General features: G+C 42.8%; 2 protein-coding genes across 2 annotated transcripts; one reads left to right on the top strand and one right to left on the bottom strand.

Moving 5' to 3' along the window:
• The first annotated feature begins 1,339 nt into the window (after positions 1 to 1,339).
• On the top strand, positions 1,340 to 4,592 carry pou3f2a (POU class 3 homeobox 2a). The gene has a single exon (XM_071478983.1). The coding sequence runs from the start codon at positions 1,367 to 1,369 to the stop codon at positions 2,768 to 2,770; it is 1,404 nt and encodes a 467-aa protein (XP_071335084.1). The 5' UTR covers positions 1,340 to 1,366; the 3' UTR covers positions 2,771 to 4,592.
• A 3,670-nt stretch (positions 4,593 to 8,262) lies between these two features.
• On the bottom strand, positions 8,263 to 19,294 carry faxca (failed axon connections homolog, metaxin like GST domain containing a). The gene is made up of 6 exons (XM_071478982.1): positions 18,838 to 19,294; positions 16,024 to 16,159; positions 15,458 to 15,654; positions 15,017 to 15,234; positions 13,321 to 13,437; positions 8,263 to 12,032 (listed from the first exon to the last, which is right to left on the bottom strand). The coding sequence occupies exons 1-6, from the start codon at positions 19,095 to 19,097 to the stop codon at positions 11,734 to 11,736; spliced, it is 1,227 nt and encodes a 408-aa protein (XP_071335083.1). The 5' UTR covers positions 19,098 to 19,294; the 3' UTR covers positions 8,263 to 11,733.
• Between the last annotated feature and the right edge of the window lie 548 nt (positions 19,295 to 19,842).

The following is a 19,842-nucleotide window of genomic DNA, read 5'->3' as shown; positions in this document are numbered from 1 at the left end:
CAGGACTGTCAGAGAGCGCAAAACTGGTGCTTTTACCCATCTTCATGAACTAACAGATGACCAAATGGTTTCGTAGTCAACGTAGTCAAGTAGTCATATGCTTTAATAAACCAAAAAATAATAATAGGAGAGTAAGTAAAAGTCCTGCATTCAAAGTACAAAAGTATTATTAACAAAATTTACTTCAGAGTATTCACTATGCAGAATGGGCCCTTTGTATTGATGGATTATTATTACAGATGCATTAACAGGCAGCGTTTTAATATTGGAGTTGGTCCTGGTGGAGCCAACTGTTGGGTTGTCTAATCAAAAACAATGCATCTTAATTTATCAGTTGGTCATGTTTTATAAGTAACAGCATGAAGTGGAGTATGAAGGAAAAAGTGATGAGAGCCAAGTAAAGACCGAGTATCTCAGCTACAACACTCGGCTGAATGTTTTAAGTAACTTTCCACCGCCGCTGTGTTGCAGTGAGACCGACATATTAATGGAGCGAATTTGGGAAGTTTTGCGCCTCGGACAGGTAGAGAGGACTTTTTTTTCCTCATCAAACTATCGAAAACTCACGGCCTGTTCTTCTTCTTTTTTTTTGGAGGAAACCAAGCCTCGCGTGCCGCTGTGGGTGCGTCCGTCTCAAAGTTTACCCAACACGCAGGCGGAAGGGGGCACCGTGGGCGCAGAGCAGCCCTGAAAGATCCTTTCTTGCAGCCTCCTCTCTGTGGCCCCGAGCTGCCCTCTCCACTCGCCCCCCATTATTTGTCCCGGCGGCGGAGCGCGCGGCTCCAATGAGCCTTTGGAGCGAACCGCAGCTGTGACGTGGGCGTTGTTGTTCCATTCACCGTGTTCGCCATGGCAACGGGGCAGAGGCCCTGGAAGCACGCGGCCCCTCTCTCTGGAGACGGCGTCCTGAGGGCAGAGAGGCAGCTGCGGGTTTCTCCTCATGATCACCTCTCACTGTTTCATGGCGCAAAATATCCCGCCTATTCTACTTGAAATGCACGAAAAACTGTAAAAGCAGCGTTTGGCAGTTTGGAGAGTTTGGAGCCTGAAAGTTTTTTTGTTTTTGTTTTTGTTTTTTTTATATATATAGTCACTACATCAATAAATGTGCGAATTCTGTGCAACTTTTACGCATCGTTTTGACGCACGAAACCGACAGATGTGACCCACTGACCCAGATCAAGGTTGATAAACTACTTTTAAACAAGAAGAAAATGCCTCCTTTCTTTTTCTCAGAGCTGAGCTTGTTCAGTCTTTTCTGTGTTTACACTCGGCAGCTCCCTCCACTTTGTACTCCTGCATGCTGCAGGACTGCTAGTATTGTTGGGCAGAGCGATTGGGGTTTCTGTACAATCTCCCGTGACCAATGAGCGGGGTGCTGTCAGGGGTAACCACATCTGTCAACCGTTCTTGGCCAATAAAGAGCGGAGCGAGGCGGACCACAGGTGCGCGCCTCTGCGTCCCCTTGGCACAGCGCCCGGGAGATGCTGGAGAGAGACGCCTTGCTGCCCCGTGGCGCAAAAGAGTTACTGTCAAAGGCAGCCTCCTTTTAACTCCAGCTATCACTCTGGCTCCGATAGTTATGGCGACCGCAACGTCCAACCACTACAGCGTCCTCACCACCCCCAGCAGCGCGCCGCCGCCGCACTCGGAGTCCGGGAGCATGCAGCAGGCGGCAGCGTACAGGGACGCGCACACCCTGCTCCAGAGCGACTACGGCTCGTTACCGGGCGGCGGACATCCTCTCAGCCACGCGCACCAGTGGATCACGGCGCTGTCTCACGGTGACAGTGGGGCGCCCTGGCCGTCCAGTCCCCTCGGAGAGCAGGACGTGAAGCCCGTACTGCACGACAGTGACCGAGAGGAGCTGCAGAACTCCAGCAGTCTGCAGCAGCAGCAGCAGCAGCAGCAGCAGCAGCAGCAGCAACAGCGACACCCTCACCTAGCGCACCAGCAGGCGCATCACGACGCCAGAGCATGGCGAACCAGCACAGCCACCACGCACATCCCCGGTATGGCGACATCTGAGGGCCAGAGCCTGGTGTATTCCCAGTCCGGCTTCGGTCTGATGCCGGGGGGAGAGCAAGGGGGGATGCACCACCACCCCCTGCGGGATGAGGACCACCACAGCCACAGCCCGCACCTCAGTGAACACGGAGGCGGCCCTGGGGCCCACCAGCAGTCTCTCTCACACCATCACCAGCACGGGGGCCATCAGGACCAGTCAGACGAGGACACACCGACCTCCGACGAGTTGGAGCAGTTTGCCAAGCAGTTTAAGCAGCGGCGCATCAAGCTGGGCTTCACCCAGGCGGATGTGGGACTGGCTCTTGGGACGCTGTATGGAAACGTCTTTTCTCAGACCACCATTTGCAGGTTCGAGGCGCTTCAACTCAGCTTCAAAAACATGTGTAAACTCAAGCCCTTGTTGAACAAGTGGCTGGAGGAGGCGGACTCCACCTCGGGGAGCCCCACTAGCCTGGATAAAATCGCGGCACAGGGAAGAAAAAGGAAAAAGAGGACCTCCATCGAGGTGGGCGTCAAAGGGGCTCTGGAGAGCCATTTTCTCAAATGTCCAAAACCAGGAGCAGCGGAGATCAACTCCCTAGCGGACAGCCTGCAGCTGGAGAAGGAGGTGGTGAGGGTTTGGTTTTGTAACCGGCGGCAGAAAGAGAAGAGGATGACACCCGTTGGGGGACAGATACCGGGAGGAGAGGACATGTACGGGGACACCCCTCCTCACCACGGTGGACAAACTCCTGTGCAGTGACCCCAGGCCGTTATTCCGAGCAAAACACAGACCCCTTACGGAGGTATAATTCCTTCCTTGTTTGTTTGACTCTCTGAGCTGGATCGCTCGGAACTGGACCTCAGCCAGTTTAAATGTTGGACCCACGGACACACACAGTGGGGATATACAGTGGCAGTCAAGCACTAAAAATACGCATAGCTGAGAGCCGTGTGGAGAGCTTTCACGCCGCGGAACTGCCGAGCATATCGGGATACGGCTGGTGTGTGCTAACCAAAAAAAAAAAAAAAAAAAAAAAAAAAAAAACACGTCCGACATTGATAGGAAATGCTTTTCTATACCTTCTACCGAGGCGCCAGTGTGTCATTATGTCATGTGTCATTAAAGAGAGGCAGAGTGTGGCGTGGACGCGAGGTGTCCGCAGGGGGAAACATCTCAAAACAAGCTTCGGGCAGGATGTTAAGTCGCAGCCAGTGTGGGTAAATAAACGCCATCTTTCCATCATAACAAAAGCAACAGGGGTTCTTCGAAGCTTGTGGCAAGAGAGGGCTGAAATGGCAGACACCTGCTGTACAATGTTAAAAACGAAAGCCAGTACCAGCCTATATATTATTATTATTATTATTATTATTATTATTATTATTTAATCTGATTTATTGATTGTCTAGTGTCAAACGCACCCACAATTTATATATGAATATACTATAAATTTAAAATGTATCCTGCTTGCTAAAATTTCTTACATTGCAGTCCATTTTAAATAATAATGATGAGTAATAATAATAATAATAATAATAATAATAACTATAACTATAACAATAATACTGTTACCATAGAGACTGAGTATTGGTTGACTTTAATGCTTTTCTTTCTGTGCAGACATTTCTTGGCGCCTGTTTACAGTGTTTTGCTGTTTATTATGTTATTTCTGTACTTTTCCAAAATGCTGTGACGAGAAAGACCGAGACTGTCCGGCTGGAACACTCAAAGCAATCCAGCCCATTTTGCCTTCCTTTCCTAAGAAGAAGAAGAAGGAAAGAAAAAGAAAAAAAAACCCACAAAAACAAAACAAAAAGAAGAAAACAACAAAAACAACAAAAAACAAAACAAAACAAAAAAAACAAAAACAAAACTGAAATATATCCTGGTACCAGCTCTGGCCGCAGTGGCTCTACTACTACTGTATGACTCACTCATTCACTGAGAATACTATTTGTGGGATGTATCTCCATTCGTTTTTGTACGGCTTCGTTTCTTTGTTTGTTTGTTTGTATGTTCGTTTGTTTGTTTGTTCCGTTTTCCTCTGTCGGTCTGTGCCAAAGCACAAACACAGACACGTGTTCTTGTGCCACTTTAATCCTGTGACTAATAACCTGATCTGATGGTGGGAGGCTGTGAGGGGGGAATCCACCCGTTTTTGGAGATGCATTCTCTGACTGGAAATTTAAAGAAAACAGAGAAATTCAGAAACACAAATCCAGCTGAAGGGCGCAAGTGGCTGGTGCGAAAAACAATGATAATATTTGAACAGATTCATGATCTGAATTTTACAGAATTTCCATGAGGCGTTTTGCATTTGGAAAAACTTTCTGAATAGGCCCAGTGAACAATGTCAAACCAAACGCTCCACTTCCGTTTTTAATTCTTTCATCGCTAATCAATCAAAAGAAAGCAGAGCAATATTTTATGTCATTTTTACGCGTTTTCCGCATTATAGGATATATTACATAATTATTGGCCTTTGATTTAAATAAGGCCTGAGATTTCTCTGATTTAAAAAGATTATTGTTGGTCTGACTACATCACTGTAATCCTTCAGCTGAATTTGAGTTTCTGAGGTGGAGAGAGAAAAAAAAAAAAAAAAAAAAAAAAAAAATCAACAAAACCAAAACAAAATAGCATTGACCTGAAATCTGTGATCAAACGAAGAGAGGGGAGGGGGGAGGAAAAAAAAGAAATCAACGATTGCACAATTTCTATATGCTTTTTGTCATTAAATCGTATTTGTTTTCTACAACACTGCAGTCTTTTGCACGTTTGTTGAGCTTCAGGAAAAGTTGCAACTCTGGCAACAAGCTTTTTTTTTTTTTTTTTTTTTTCCACTCCTTGCATTGTAGTTATGCATTTTATCAATCCGTCTCGGTTGCTTCAAATTGTCCTTCAGCTGTTTCGGTAAAGTGTTCACTGTGTGGGGAGATAATCCAGCCGGTGGACGGCCTAAAAGTGAAATACACGCCAGCGGTAATTAATATTTGTCATCGGGCTAAATATGAAAACTAATGGACAATTATGATGAGACGTAACGTGGAATATCAGAGCAATTAAAGCCTTTGTGTTTGCAGAGAGGCAAACGTCAGGCCTGTGTGTGAGCGGTGGCTAAAACACAAGCAGACAGGAAGGCCTAACTCCAGGTGTAGGACAGTGGTGCAGTATAGAGCAGAGTTGTTAGTGTTTTATGTATAATCCGGCCTATTGCTTTTATTAGACTTGATAAAAAATAATTATTAATATGTCCTATGTATCGTTTGAATGTACTAGGAAATATTTGAATCATTGTAGAGATGCAAAATATTTGTGCGTACACATATAGCCTAACACTGAAGAACTGCGTTAAAATAACCAGGGTTTTTATTGAGAAAGCTGAGAAACCTGTGGCCGCAGTGTACATTTCAACACCGAGCTTCTCTCTTGTTTCAGACATGTCTGAGTATTTATTTATTTATTTATTTTGCAGAAGGAGCTTTGGCCTGATTTCACCTGTTAGAATCAGGGTTTCTTATCCTTCAGCACCTCTCTGTCCCTCTGGTTGTCTTCACCTCATGTGTAATGTTTCTTATCATGTGCCGGAGCTCATCAATGGCCAAATCAGGATTAGTGCGCCGACGCCACCTAGTGGATGTTAGTAGGTTTGAAGAAGGCTCGGGATAAATGGAGGGTAATTGCTTCATGGACAGTGAATGTTAATGCAGCCATGGAGGCGCTACTATTTTTTTTTTTTTTCTAAATTATACCTTTTAACATAACATAACTTATAAGTTGCAGTGGGGTCACATCCTCTGTACTTTGTCTTGGGTTTCAAGAGAGTTTCTCAACCTGGGAAAAGTCAAACTTAAAAATCATTGGACTCATTCTCATATTTGGAGACCCAGTGTTTTTCCCTCAAGATTCCGAATTCCTCCGCCAGCATTTATTTCCTGGCAGTTCAGGGAAATAAAACACTTTATTTTACGCATCTGCAAATTCCAATTAATTTCCTTGAAAGTTTCCTGAAAAGAAAGATGTAACCTGGCAACAATCAAAGGGAGAATAGAGACCAAGCTCAAATATTTGGAATCAGATTTGGAGTTTAGTTAGTTGTGTTGAATTTACAAGTTGCTGTTGAATTTTTAGAGGAATTTCCTTGACATGTAAATAAAAACTTTGTAGAAAATATAATTGAAAACCAAAGCTATCTCTGAAAAATCTAAATAATTAAAAAGATTCAAAGACCATCTCTACAAACCTGGCTACAGTACTTCTTGTAATGTATGATCCTTATCTGCAACCCCTTTATCTTGAGTAAAGACAATTCAGTTTCATTTATATATCAAATCACAAATGTACTTAATTAAAATGTATGAATAAGTCAGAATGTGTGAATGAAAAATTTCCGTCTTTATGTTTTAAATTCATTTTCAGTCAAGTCTCTAAACAACTGGAGATAAATCTGGCGAAGACAGGCTTCAGTTTCTTTTCAAAGTGGCCTATTTACAGCTGTATTATTTCATAGTTTCATCCCAACTATTAATATCAAGGCTTTTATGTTGAAATCTGAACCGGTCTGTGCAGTTCTGTGGCAAAAAGAGAGTGATTTCAGACAGAAAAAAGAAAGAAGCATGCACATGCTTTGTGTGTGTGTGTGCGTGTGTGTTAAGCCAGGTCTAAACCCAGCTCTCTGGAGGACCATGTTGCTTGGATTCTGTCCTATCAGCAGGCGACCATCTGCCCTCCTCCTGGCCCTCACACTCCTACAGGCATCCTTTGCATTATTCATATTTTTACATGCACACACACACACACACACTGATTTAAACACACACACAGGCACATTCACTCCTCCCTGCACACAACACCCAACCTCACACATTGTGCACACAGCTACACACATACACACACACACATACACACACACACCCGCTGCCTCCGACACTGTACGCCATCTCTGACTCACCAGAGATGGTTTATACTCTGGTGTCATTGTCAGTCCTGAATTGTCTTCTCTGTCTTGTGTGGATGGGATCTCATAGGGATCCTGCACAATGGCGACAGAAATGCAGCCAGCCAAAGTCATCAAATGTCAGTCATCTGTCTCTTTCCCTTTTCATCCCCCCTTTCTCAGCCAAACTAACGCTCCATCTCCACAGTGGTGCTCCCACGACTTGCTTTTTCTCCTCCTCTGCCCTCCTTTTTCTCTGTGTTTCTCCAAAGCTTCAGCACGAGCACAAAGAAAAGGGCAGAGAGCTAATCCTTCAGCATTGTTGGGTGGGCTTAGTATTGTCGTATGGTAGCAAGCACAGAGGGAGAGGGATTATGAGACAGATATATGCCACCTACCCACCTCTAAGTGCTGATACGGAGCAGTTTTTTTTTTGCTTTTTCTTCCTCAGGTATGATTTTAACCCTCACTGATGCGCACAATAACTGAAACAAAACAAGAGGAAAATACCACAGCTATATTTAATGAAATATTATGACTCGTCCATTGTCATACAGCTTTTTATCTCTAGGTATGATACATTCATAAGAATCTTTTTTTATGTTACAGAGCGTTTTCTTTTAGGTCATCTTCACATAGTAATTTGCCTTTTTTTTTTTTTCTCCAGCTTTCTTATTTACAGTTTGATGAGATTCCACAAGTGTTTCAGCACACACAACACCAAGAGACAATGCTATATGGCTTCTAACGTCTACAAGCAGAAATCTCAATGGGAAAGTGACACACACGACAGGGCTGAACCCCCGACCCCTGACCTTTAACTGCTGAGGAACACTGAGACAGACGAAGTTGCCCACAGACACTGATCTGGAAGGAGTTTTTCGATTTTTCCGGTAATGGGTGAGTTTTACAAGAGCGAGTGGAGACACTGATCATCAGCTGAACAGCAGGATGACTGACCTCACCCTGCTCGTGGTCAGTTTGGTATTTTACCTCAGTATTTCATTTTTTTTTTTTTTTTTTTTTTATGGTTTCAACTACACTTTTTGCAGCGAATGATGGACTAACACCAAACTGCTGCAATACGTGATATGAGTTTTAACATTTACCTAATGACATCTCAAAACGTGGACAAACATGCAATCACAGCAATGACTGGCAACGTGAAAATATGCATCTTCTTCAGTGTTACATGTCAACAGAAGTCAGAGGATCTACATTATTGCACTAATACACAGATCAATTAATCAATTAGCTCGATAGGAATTCTCTGCCACAGAACGAAACACGTGTACATGAGAAGAAAAGTGCAAAGTAATAAAATAAAAAAAACATATTATTTTTTTTTAAATTCAAGCACATCCACCATCATTATCAATAACATAATGAACATGGAATAAATAAACAATAAATAAATATGACATATAAAAACATAAGTCATACGCTGGCACTAGTATAAAGTAAACAGCTTCAGGAGTCAGTTCATAAGGCTAAATCTGACTATTGATGAGGAGCGAAGGCAAGAGCATGCAGGCAAGGGATTTTAAGACACAAATTGAAATTCTAGGTTAATATTTTCAAGTTCCGACTATATTATTGTACTGAAAATCAACTGCAGCACACACACACATAAAGGCATTACTGTCCATGTGTCTGCTGTCTCCCTCCTCGATTTGAAGCCCAACTCAGATATGCTTTTGACAGAGAAGCCAGGATGTAAGTCTTACAGAGGAAGAAGGTGATTTTTGCCGTCATGAACTCATCATTAAATTCTAACTCAGCATTATCAACATCATGGTCCGACTTAAACATCTGATTCATAATGGTGTGTTGATGAGATTCCATTTATGGCATCACATTCTTGTTTCTTATTTCACAATATACTGCTACATATTAATGCTACATGTTTTTAATTCAATATAAATTTCATTTTCACAGGTAGAGCCTGACTTGTGGCAGCTCTTCCAGGCTGGTTGTCGTGATTTGAGAGTTTAAAAAAATCCAAAAATGATATACTGGCCGATATTCATGTTTCAAAAAAACTAATTACAAATGTTTTTGAGGACGATCCCTTCATTTGGTTTTCAAAGAAATGTGACCAACATATGCACTGAGTGGGACATTTGGTAGCTGAAAAAAAACTTTCTAAAAACAATGTAATGGAGACACTATTCCTAAGTTGTTTCCAAGATATTTTTGCCATTTCTCTTGATACTTGTCAGGCCAGCATATATACGCCAATACAAATATATCTGCATTAAGGCCTGGTCACACCAGCATGTTAAGAACAACAAAATTCTGCAGGAATTTCAGTTTATTCCAATGCATTTCAGGTCAGTTCTGATTAACTCTGATTCACAAATTTGCACTGTCAACCAATAACAAGCTGTGTTTACAGTGCTAACCTCTGAGGTGACGAAAAGCTGGAGAGTCCAAAATGGAGGAAGCTATCATAGCTTATTAACCTTTACCAGCCTCCTCTGTTGGAGTACTATGGAAGTGTAACATTTTTTTACGTAAAAAAAAAACTTTTCATGTAGAAATAAAAAAAATAAAAATTTCACCTCAAGTGAATGCATTACACTTCCGTAGAGTACAAACTGCTCCACAAAGGAGCAGTGGTTTGAAGACAGTTAAGAGACAGGAGTCAACTTCTGCTAACTCTTGTGACCGACCAGTGCTAGCCCAGTTAGCTAGCAAGTTAGCAGTGAGCTCCCTAGTTACAGCCGTTCACCAGCTAGTCTGGCAAATACAGAGGTTATGTCACCAAACTTCTAAAGCCAAATCTTTCACAAAGACACGCAGAATAATTTTACTGTGCCACTTTCTGGTGTGAACAGGCCTTTAAGCCAGGATTAGCCAATATATTGTCAATAAATCAGTCTGTCTCTGTGATGGCCCTGTGAAGATTCATATTCATACCTAACACAAACAATATTTAAAGTTGGACCATAAATAAGAAGCAGCATTATCAATAAAACACCACACTATCACTATTGCTCTTTTTTCTCAGACAACCACCTTTTCTACTGCCGAAATGAACATCAAAATCATGACAGTGGGTGTGTGTGTGTGTGTGTGTGTGTGTGTGTTAGGCAGGAGGGGCTCAGCTGTGAACTCCTCATCAGTGCGTCATCATTCACACACAGAGAGCGACTCATCCATGCGCAGCATGGACAGAAGCACAAAGTACATACTGTATACCCCTTGCTTGCAGCCATATAAGTAGCCTTAATGTGCATTTGCTGAATGACAAACACACATAAAAAACCTGCCTCTTGCCATCACACACCAAAAATGCCACCCACCCTAGCATAAAATTAAAGATGAACAGAGTGGATCTGTGTCTGCTCTCTTATTGCTTTACATAATGTTTTTCCAAGCAATCCATCATTTTGAAAGATGAGGCATCTGTCACAAAAATTCAACTGCTGAAAGGAACAAAAATTCAAGATCCATCGGCTACATCTTTGCCATCTTTGTGTGGCTGATTTGACCAGAGGCACAAGAAAAAAAATGCATCATAAAATTAAACTTAAATAGGCCAGCAAAGAAATATAGATAATATATATACACATTAAGTGTAAAGGGACATTTTCATTGGCACGTGCCAGCCATGCACTTTCATTCAGACTATATATCTATTGAATCTATTTCTACATGATTGTTTGACTCGCTCTCGATACTTGAACATGTAAAATGTCTATGTGACCTAAAGCTATTGTCCTCAATGATGATCCTAACAACTCAGGAGCCTGAGAGTGTATGTTGTCATACTATGCTTCTGATGTGGGACAAAATCAACATTTTTTTTGGCAAAATAAATGTCTCAGTAAGACAAAAGATAGTTTCAAAGTGCTTACGGCAGATTGCGGTTTACCATCCATTATCTTCCATGAAATTTTACTGCACTATATGAATATGGGCAGCAGGCATTACTCCCAGCTGTACAGACAGATGCACACCGGAGGTCATAGGGCTCCTCATACTGATCCTAGACCAGCAGAGTGGGTATTCATGGCTACTACTACAAGACAGCTTGGTCATTGTGTCCAACACATACAGGGTTTTATATAAGAAACACCTACATTTTTTACACCATATGACAGAGTGGATGATTTTATATTTGCAGGCTATCTATACTATTTATACTCATATAGAATCAAATATTCTATCTATTAAATCTGAGAATCAAATCAGATCCATTTATATATTTACACTGAATTGTGTTCATTCACATAAATCCTGTACAGTTTCCCTACGTGTCAATGTCATATCAATACAAGGCGTTTAAGGGTTCAGTTGAAAACACACAAGGCTGGGTGGTGCAAGTTCCTACAAGGGACAGCAGGGAGGAGGGGGTCACACGCACATAGTTGCCAAGGTTACAGCAACGGGATGACAGGTAGAAGGTTGTGACTGCAGATAATGTCGACCACATGGAGGAGTTTCTCAGCAGTGGCATCATTTACTCCTGGTTTTCATACTTCTAGTTCTCATTTTCCAATCTTTCCCCTTCCCTCCACCTTTCTTTATATGCTGCCTCATTTTTCCTCTGCCCATCTCTGACCTTCTTCCTTTTGGACCTCTGCCTCGCTGCCTTTCCTTCTGTTGCAATCGTTCCTAAACTACAGCGCGCCATCCTCAACTTCTCCACTAGCACAGGCGACAACAAAAACACGCCCCAGTTATTTTCTGTTCAGAGAGGTAGGGGGCTTGTGTGCAGGTGGGATGCAGCACCCTCCTGTGGTGTGCGCATTTGTAGTGTGTCCTGTAAGTGTATGCTTTGTCAACACTTGAGCTGGTCTATTTCAGAGCACTCAGTGTCCATGTCAGAGTCATATAGCGAGTGGCCTGTAGGGTCGCTGTCGAGCGACGGCGGGTTCTGTGGTGTGTGGGTGTGTGGGGTGTGTGTGTGTGTATCGTCCTGGAAAGTGTCCGTGCGGGAGTATAGACCCAGATCAGGGAGTTTGGAGTCGCTGCCCTCTGTGATGTCGTTGTAGCAGAAGTCCTCCAGGTCCACGAACCACTCGGGCCAGAAACGCCGGCGGATACGCTCACAGTACATGGCCAGGTTGATCAACTCACCTGGAGGGAACACACAGCTGAGTGGGTAGGGTGCCGTGAAAACGGCATGCAATCCTACTCATGAATAAAACACCATGGGCATTAGAGCTAAAACAATTTGTCAATTAATCGATTTGTCGTTCGGCAGAACAATAAATGGCAACAAGTGATTTTTCTTTTATGGTTTATGTAATTATTCAAGCGAAAATATCAAAAATTCTCTACTTCTACCTTCTGATTCTGGAGTTTTGCTGCTTTTCCTTATCTCATGTGATACTAAACAGAATATTTTGGATTTTTTTTTTTTACATTTTTTTGATATTTTATAGACCGAACAACTAATTGATTAGCCAAGACAATGAACTACAGATGAAAAAATATTGGCGGTAACCATAAGTTGGAGCCCTAACTAACTAAATCTGAGGCCTCTTAAGATGATTGACAAGAAAGACAGAAGAAGAAAAGAGTTCTCTGAACTGTACCTCTATCACAATAAAACATCCTTTTACAGCACTTTTTTATTGAACTGCTCACAGTTCATAGACATATGCAACTTGTGATTAGACTTTCCTTGGCTTGGAGACCACTTCTATTCCCTTTCCTCCCTCCTACTCAACATGGAAATTTCCCTGATCTTGACCCAGATAACCTATCAGCTCCTTAGGTACTGGTCTACAGCAAACCTGTGCTCTGATATCTCTGCAGGAAGGCAAGAAAAGTCACAATCGTGATCAATATCAAATATCTATCTTCAATATAGTGATGACAGAAGTTCCATAAGATTAATTAAAAACTGCTTACAGATTGAGATACAGAGGTATGACTTAAAAAACACTCTTTGCAGGTGACTCATCCTTTTTGTATCAAGCACATTACACTTAAATCAGTGAATCATATCTGAACATCTGCTCTGTGCTTTTTTAAGCTGTCAAGATTATAATAAAGTCAGTTAGTAAAAAAGAAGAAATGTGTTTGACTCTTTAAAGGAGACAAACATCAGACAAACTGGACATAGAACAGTATGTGTAAAAAATTATGGCAGAGAACATTTGATTTAGCAACACAAAAGTTATAGTTTTACATGATGTTTTAAAGACACTGCCCTAACGGTGCATAGAGTCAAAACAGTTTTAGGAAGAGTATGGTTTATATTTAAAAAAAAACATCTATCCACAGATGTTTCCACCAGCATATGATAGATCTCTGCAAATAAATCTGAAACTGTCGGCATGTCGGGATGCCTAGTGGGAATTTGGTTGAACTAATCCTTTAAAAGTGGCTATAATCTGGCCCATTTTGATGAGCTCACCTTTGATTAGCTGCTCTGGACGTGTTCCTGGTAGCGTCCACATAGCAGGGGCCAGGTGACTGAACACTGCAGCGTCTACTGTTGAAAGCTTAGAGCCCATGAGGTACTTCTTATCACCTAAGACAGCACAGAGAAGAAATATGTCAGGTTAAAAACATACAATTATTGTGTGAGCATGCTGTCCCTCTAACTGTCTGGCAGAGGTGGGGAACTTGAGTCCCACGATTTGACTTAAGTCTGACTCAAGTCTGACATAAATCAGATTTAAGTGATTTCTATTGCAACACCTGCAAATCAGCTATCATGGAGGGACATGGAAGTCCAAAAATACTACATTCTGGATTACACAAAGCACAAGCACAATCCTAATCTCGCATAGAGATGTAGAGTAATAGTAATAACTAGAATAGCACTCAGTGGAGTCTATACCTCCACCAAGGCCAAACTATCCTACACAGTGAGGACAGTGATAAAATAAATTCCTGGATCTGCCCCTCTGCCCAGATTTGTATCAAAATTTAATGGGTTCGTCTCTGGCCTATGCCCCATCCCTCCACCAAGTTTGGTGCAAATCAGTTCAGTGCTTTTTGCTGACAAACAAACAGACACAGGTGAAACCATAACCTCCTTGGCAGAGGTATTGATAAGATCGAAAATGATAATTGTGGCAGTGGGTGGCTTTCGGTCACAGATCCAGACTCTAGATTGCCACAAAATGTCAAATATCAGTAAGATTTGTAAAGTGCAGACAGCGGCAACAATCTTTGTAAACACTGAAAGTAAAACTTAACTTTTCATGAACAGTGTTTTCTAACTGATTTAAATGTTGAAACTGAGGTTGATCATCACAATTTCATATAATTTGACTTGTGACTTGCTTGATCTGAGCAACAACAACTTGGCCACAGTAACTTGAGACTTGCTTGTAACTTCTACGTGTGTGACCTACTCCCACCTCTGCTGTCTGGTATGAAAAGCTGCTGTATTTTCAAAGACGTTGGGCATTGTTATATAATCTTAACTACTGACATTAGAAAAAAAAAATATATGGAAAGTGTATATATAAGAAGGAAAAAAGATTCACTTCTGGACAAAAAGTGAAAGGCATCAGAAATGAGTTGATGCCTTTAGCCTTATAACCTTTAACCTTAGCAAGTGCTATTTATCATGGCCAAACAACACTTCCCACCACATGCTCTTAGATATGTCTTTCATGCATCTCCTATCATAAACTACCTGAGGTGATGAACTGGTTTAGACTACAATGTTAAATTTCACCACAGGGGGTCACTATTGAGCTTTCCTGCTATCCATTGACAAGTACACACACGATGAGGCTGGTTGTATTTCTCAATACACACACTGAAAAGCCATACATTTGCAAATAAACCTGTCTATCCACTTGCAGGTTAAACATTGTGAACACACAGGTGACAAAAATTGTGACAACGACAAAGACCACAAATCTCTTTGGCTACAGAGCGGACTCATAAATACAAAAGAAAATACACCTATGTTGTGCTGAAGACTATTATATGGCCAAATTCAAAGTTACTTGGGTTAACTCATAGTTTTCTCCGCAAAAACATACTCTCACCTCCCCCAGTGGGTCACAATAACTCTTAAAAATATATTCAAATAGATTCTTTCAACTTTCAAATCATGCTATTATTTATAAATGAAATAGTTTTGTCACCTAGCAGAGTGGCCAGAGTGCGCATGTCCTTCTCCATCAGGGCGTAAACCTCGTCTTTAGAAAACCGCCCGATCCCATGCCCGTACATCTCCCTCTTGACGATCCCGCCGGTAAGGTGACTCAGGATCCACTTGAGCAGGTCGCTCAGCGGCCCGCTCACTGCCAGCATCTTCTGGGTCTCCTCCAGGTTATCCACCCACTGACAGTAAGCTATGGTCCTGGGACACAAATACATGTGCATTTGTACACACACATAACGTACATGTCAGAATGAATAGCAGTGCTACAACTGCTACTGCAGCCAAGAATGTTAAGAAGAACCTTTCCTTGGCTTTTCTCAGCCAAATAAAATAAATGCTGTAAAACAAGCACACTCTGGATTCATGTAAAGGAACAACATTACTGTGGGACAAAATAAATAAACAAACACTAGTCCCTCACCAGTAGAAATGTTCCTCCACCATTTTGGTGATGGCGCGGGACATGGCCTTCTCCTGCGACGTCAGGCTCTTGTTGAGGCTCACGCCCAGCCTCTCCTCCAGGAAGTCGATGATGAACTCAGTTCCACACACCTGCTCCTGGTTGTACTCGATCCACGGCATCTTTCCCTGCGGTGAGAGCTTCCCATCGAAGTAGTTCTGCAGGAGAAAAAGGATTGACGAAAGGAGGGGCGTAGGAGGACATGATAAAGGAGAAGATGAATTAAAAAAAACACAGAGACAAGAACAGAGAAAGTGGCTGGTGATAAGCATTAGGTGAATTAAATTGTAATTGGATCAAGAGAAAACATTTAATGGAAATTTTAATTATCCCTTGCAGGAAACTGAGTGACTGCAGACAGCAGAGACTCAGAGTTTGGCAATAATTAATCACAGCAGAAGTGATTACAGCAGAAGAACAAACTAAGGATTTTTCCACAAAGAAACAGAGAATAAAACCTCCTCACGCTCAATTCTAAACATACACTTTTATAGAGACAAAGTGGTAGCATTTAAGCACAGCTGTACCTGGTAGGGCAGGTCAACCATGCGGAGGTAGGTCTCCAGCTTAAGGCAGAAAGGGGACAGGGACGGGGCGCCAGTTTTGGGCCTGGAAAACTGGTGGAGTATGATGGCATCTTTAGAGTCCAGCTCTTCTTCCTTTCTGTGTGGAGCAAAGAATGACAAGGCTGCACATCAAGTATGAGGAAAGGCTTGTAAAAACAAACTCTGTGTGTGTGTGTGTGTGTGTGTGTGTGTGTGTGTGTGTGTGTGTGTGTGGATTAGTAATGCTGCACACACATATCTCTGTTCACATTCTGGGGACTTGCCTCTCATTTAGGGACAACAAGCCAGTTCCCACAGTGGTAACCATTCAATTTGAGGCTTAAGCTTTAAAGTTAAGGTTTGGGTCAGTTATCTTGAGGTTATGGCTTCATTAAGGTAAAGCTGGATTACCAACAGTGCAAAGCAGTTCACTGACCTGGGGCCACAAAATCCTCGGGTTCATTGTCTGTAAATTGTTTTTGATAATTTGGTTATTTTATGTATTTTTGTGGCCTTCTCTTGCACTGTGGCTCTCTGTCAAAACTAGTTTTCAGTTATTTCAGTTCATATTGTGTTCACATGCTCTGTATATATCTAAATAAAGTAAATAAATGTAATCAAATTTACACAAATTAAGTAGTAATCCATTATAGGTGTTATATGATTGCACTGAACTAATGAGAAGTTGGAGGCAGCAAATGACATACGCACTGCAATAAGGCATGAAGCTAGGGTAAGTCTCCAGGGCATTAATGGAAGTCAACACAATATCCTCCTAAGTGACAAAATTTAGATTTAGCAAGATTTCATTGCAGTCCATTAACCTAAAGATTTAGCTTTAGGTTAATGGACCGCAGTTATATAGTGCTTTTCTAGTCTTATCAAGCTTAAAGCACTTTACGCTACAAGCCACATTCACCATTCACTTACACTTTCATACAGCGCTTTTTCACATCACACACATACACACACACTAACACACCAATGATACATGCATGGAGGAAATTTGGGGTTCACTGTCTTGCCAAAGGACGCTTTGACATGCGATCTGGAGGAGCCAGGAATCGACCCACCGACTTTCTGAGTAATGGACGACCACAGCTGCCTCAAAAGTAAGAGCTGGAGGTGCAGTGGACATTTAGGCATTGTGATATTTAAATGAGGGTCCTCACAAGTATAGACAGACAAATGTGTGCATTTTTGTGCCAGTGCCTGTGGGAGTGTGGGCAGAATAGGCCATCATATCATGAATCAAGTGACTGTGATTGACTGAGTAAATCGAATGATCTGCAACCAAGGTCCTTTAACCGGCCCTAAGTGACTGTCAGCCCTGGGCCATTTGCACTGGCTGAGGGACAACTGCAGTGTCAAAATAATAAAGCATACCCTTCTGAAAGATTACGGTGCATTCACATGGACAGTGCTGGAGATACACACGCAAGAGCCTACAAATGGCAACAACTTCACCTGGGCACAATGCAGAATTACAGGGAGCTGTCCACTGTGAGAGGTGCTGAACCGTAAAAAAACAAAAAACACAAGCAGCAGCCTGAGCGCAGAGGAGCTGTCTGTTCCACTGTGGTGCTGAAATGCCCACTGACTCCAACAAGAGCAGCTCTTAAAAGGGCCATGTAAAGAATGCACTGCCGTTTGATACAGAGGTTATTATATATACCTATATGAAGAGAGAGACAGAGAGAGAGAGAGATGCAATATTTCACTGCACAAGAAAAGGCCCGTAATTCCGCCATAAACGTATAAAAATCGACCCGCATTAACAACAGCTATAAGGAGACCAGTCTGCTGTGTGCAGGGCCTGCACACCAGAATGCCACTCCTTGTCAGTAGAGGTAAAAAAAAAAAAAATCAAATAAATATCTGTTTTAATTTCCCTTACGCGTCCAATATTGTCTTGCCACCCTCTGACTTTTGTTGTAATATCAAGTGTCCTTCCGTTGTCGTACAGCTGTGCGCCTGGACTGCAAGTAACCCGAGACAGACTCGGTCAGTCAAGCCCGCACTCCTGACAATGAATAGTCAATAACAGCGAATGCAACTATATATCAGACACATTACCTTTTCCTTTACAACTAGCATGCCTGGCTTTGGTGTTTGACTGAGGTTGTAAAAGGTTTTTCCCCATAACCGCAGTGATTTAGACTGAAACCTAACACCGGAACCTGTGCAACAAGGCTGGGGGGGGGTCACAATAAAGCAAACAAAAGGTGAACCTACATACATCATGTCGCCTCGTCCTTGAAATACAGACAAATGAAAGTGACCTGCTGTCATAGTCTGTAATGTCAGTTCCTGTGAGAAGAGAGCTGTGCGTAATAGGCCCTCCGGTTGGCAGACTCACCTCAAACAAACAACATGGGATATGAGCCTAATCATGATTTCATAATCGTAATTATTTTTGAATGACCGATGCCAAAATAAAAGCCCTTGCAGCAGGTCGCTCACGCCATTAATTCACAAAAATAAGCCAAGAAAGATGGTAATCTCCTAATGTGTGTGCTTGCGAGGAAGGAGCTGGGGGTGGGGGGTTCCGTTACATCATAACCCACCCACTCACGATTCCTTATTTTCCACCGACTCTGCTCTCACCCCGCCCAACCTGACGAGATTAAGTAATATCAAACCCCAGTGAAAATACGGCAGACCTGGGAGATCTGGAGTGACAGTATGGACAGAATAAGATCCACAGAGCTCTAGCCCATGAGGCCCGTCAGTGGGAAGTGATGAGCTCTGCAGCTTTTACAGTGACTCCTCTGACAGCATCTGTGTTATTGGTACCTGATGGCCAGCAGTTCGTGCAGCAAATACGCAGCGGCAGCGAGCAGAGCCCCTCCAGTCAAATACAGCGTTTTCCGCCACCACGAGTCCGAGCCCAAAGCTGACATTATCCCGCCGTAGTCCTGCAGTGGGTAGGCGATGATGTACCCATAAAACGAGAGCTGCTCATCGGAGCCCAGCAGGCCGGAGGAGAAGCTCTGGTTCTGGCCAAGATCAACCACACACGACCGCGTCCAGGCGAACCCGACGCGCCAGTACATGCTCTCTGTCTCCGGCCACTTTCCGCCTCACTCTGGCAGCTCGGGGCTTCATCAGCGGGGGCTTCATGGGTGCCGAGGGCTGCAGGTGCGGGGCGACTGGGTGAGCGGCAGCCGGCTGGACGCAAGCATCCCGCCCGGGGCTTGTCCCCGCAGCGGGGTCGACATCCTCCGCAGCCCGCTTGGAGCTCGCTGGTTGTGGCCTCCCTGCTGCCACCGTCAAGTCAGAGAAAATACACAACGCGGCTTCCGGTTAGATCTTAAAAAAATAAAAGCCATTGTCACGGTTGTGTTTTGCAACGTTCTTGGACAAATGCCAAATAATAACAGATAAATCCCAAAGTGAATACATTTGTTTCTTGCTTCCTACATGTCCTATTCAGAATGTGCATTAAATATGGCGACAATACTGAATTACCAACCTAGCCAACTGATCTAACACATGCCCCAGATCGCCCAGGAGCCACAGAAAGGGTGGACACTTAGCTTAAACAATGTGTGGTAATTTGACACAAACAATTGAATGCTGCACTTGATGAAGAGGTGACAAGTTATTTAATGCAGACAGTTGGAGGGGCAGGTGTCTTTGGTCTAGGATCCCATGGTGGGTACTCTTAAGTGACTGATTACAGCTTTTATTTTGGAGGAGACATAATGTAGCTTGTAGTATTATTTCCGCTGCTCTCTGTAAGCTTCATGCAGCTACAGTGACATCACAGGGACAGACTGTACATATGGTACAAACTCC

The sequence above is a fragment of the Trachinotus anak genome, unplaced genomic scaffold (genome assembly GCF_046630095.1).
Source record: "Trachinotus anak isolate AG129_WGS33_773 ecotype Australia unplaced genomic scaffold, CSIRO_AGI_Tana_v1 ptg000005l, whole genome shotgun sequence".
NCBI lineage: Eukaryota > Metazoa > Chordata > Actinopteri > Carangiformes > Carangidae > Trachinotus > Trachinotus anak.
This window is presented reverse-complemented; position numbering and strand designations above follow the sequence as displayed.

What these genes read in the sequence shown, in the direction of transcription:
- pou3f2a (XM_071478983.1), top strand. Translation starts at nt 1,367, where the DNA reads ATGAGCGGGGTGCTGTCAGGGGTAACCACATCTGTCAACCGTTCTTGG.
- faxca (XM_071478982.1), bottom strand. Translation starts at nt 19,097, where the DNA reads ATGTACTGGCGCGTCGGGTTCGCCTGGACGCGGTCGTGTGTGGTTGAT. An exon ending in CACGAACTGCTGGCCATCAG is followed by an intron (nt 16,160 to 18,837) that starts GTACCAATAACA and finishes TGCTCCACACAG; the next exon opens with AAAGGAAGAAGAGCTGGACT. An exon ending in GTGGAGGAACATTTCTACTG is followed by an intron (nt 15,235 to 15,457) that starts GTGAGGGACTAG and finishes TTTGTGTCCCAG; the next exon opens with GACCATAGCTTACTGTCAGT.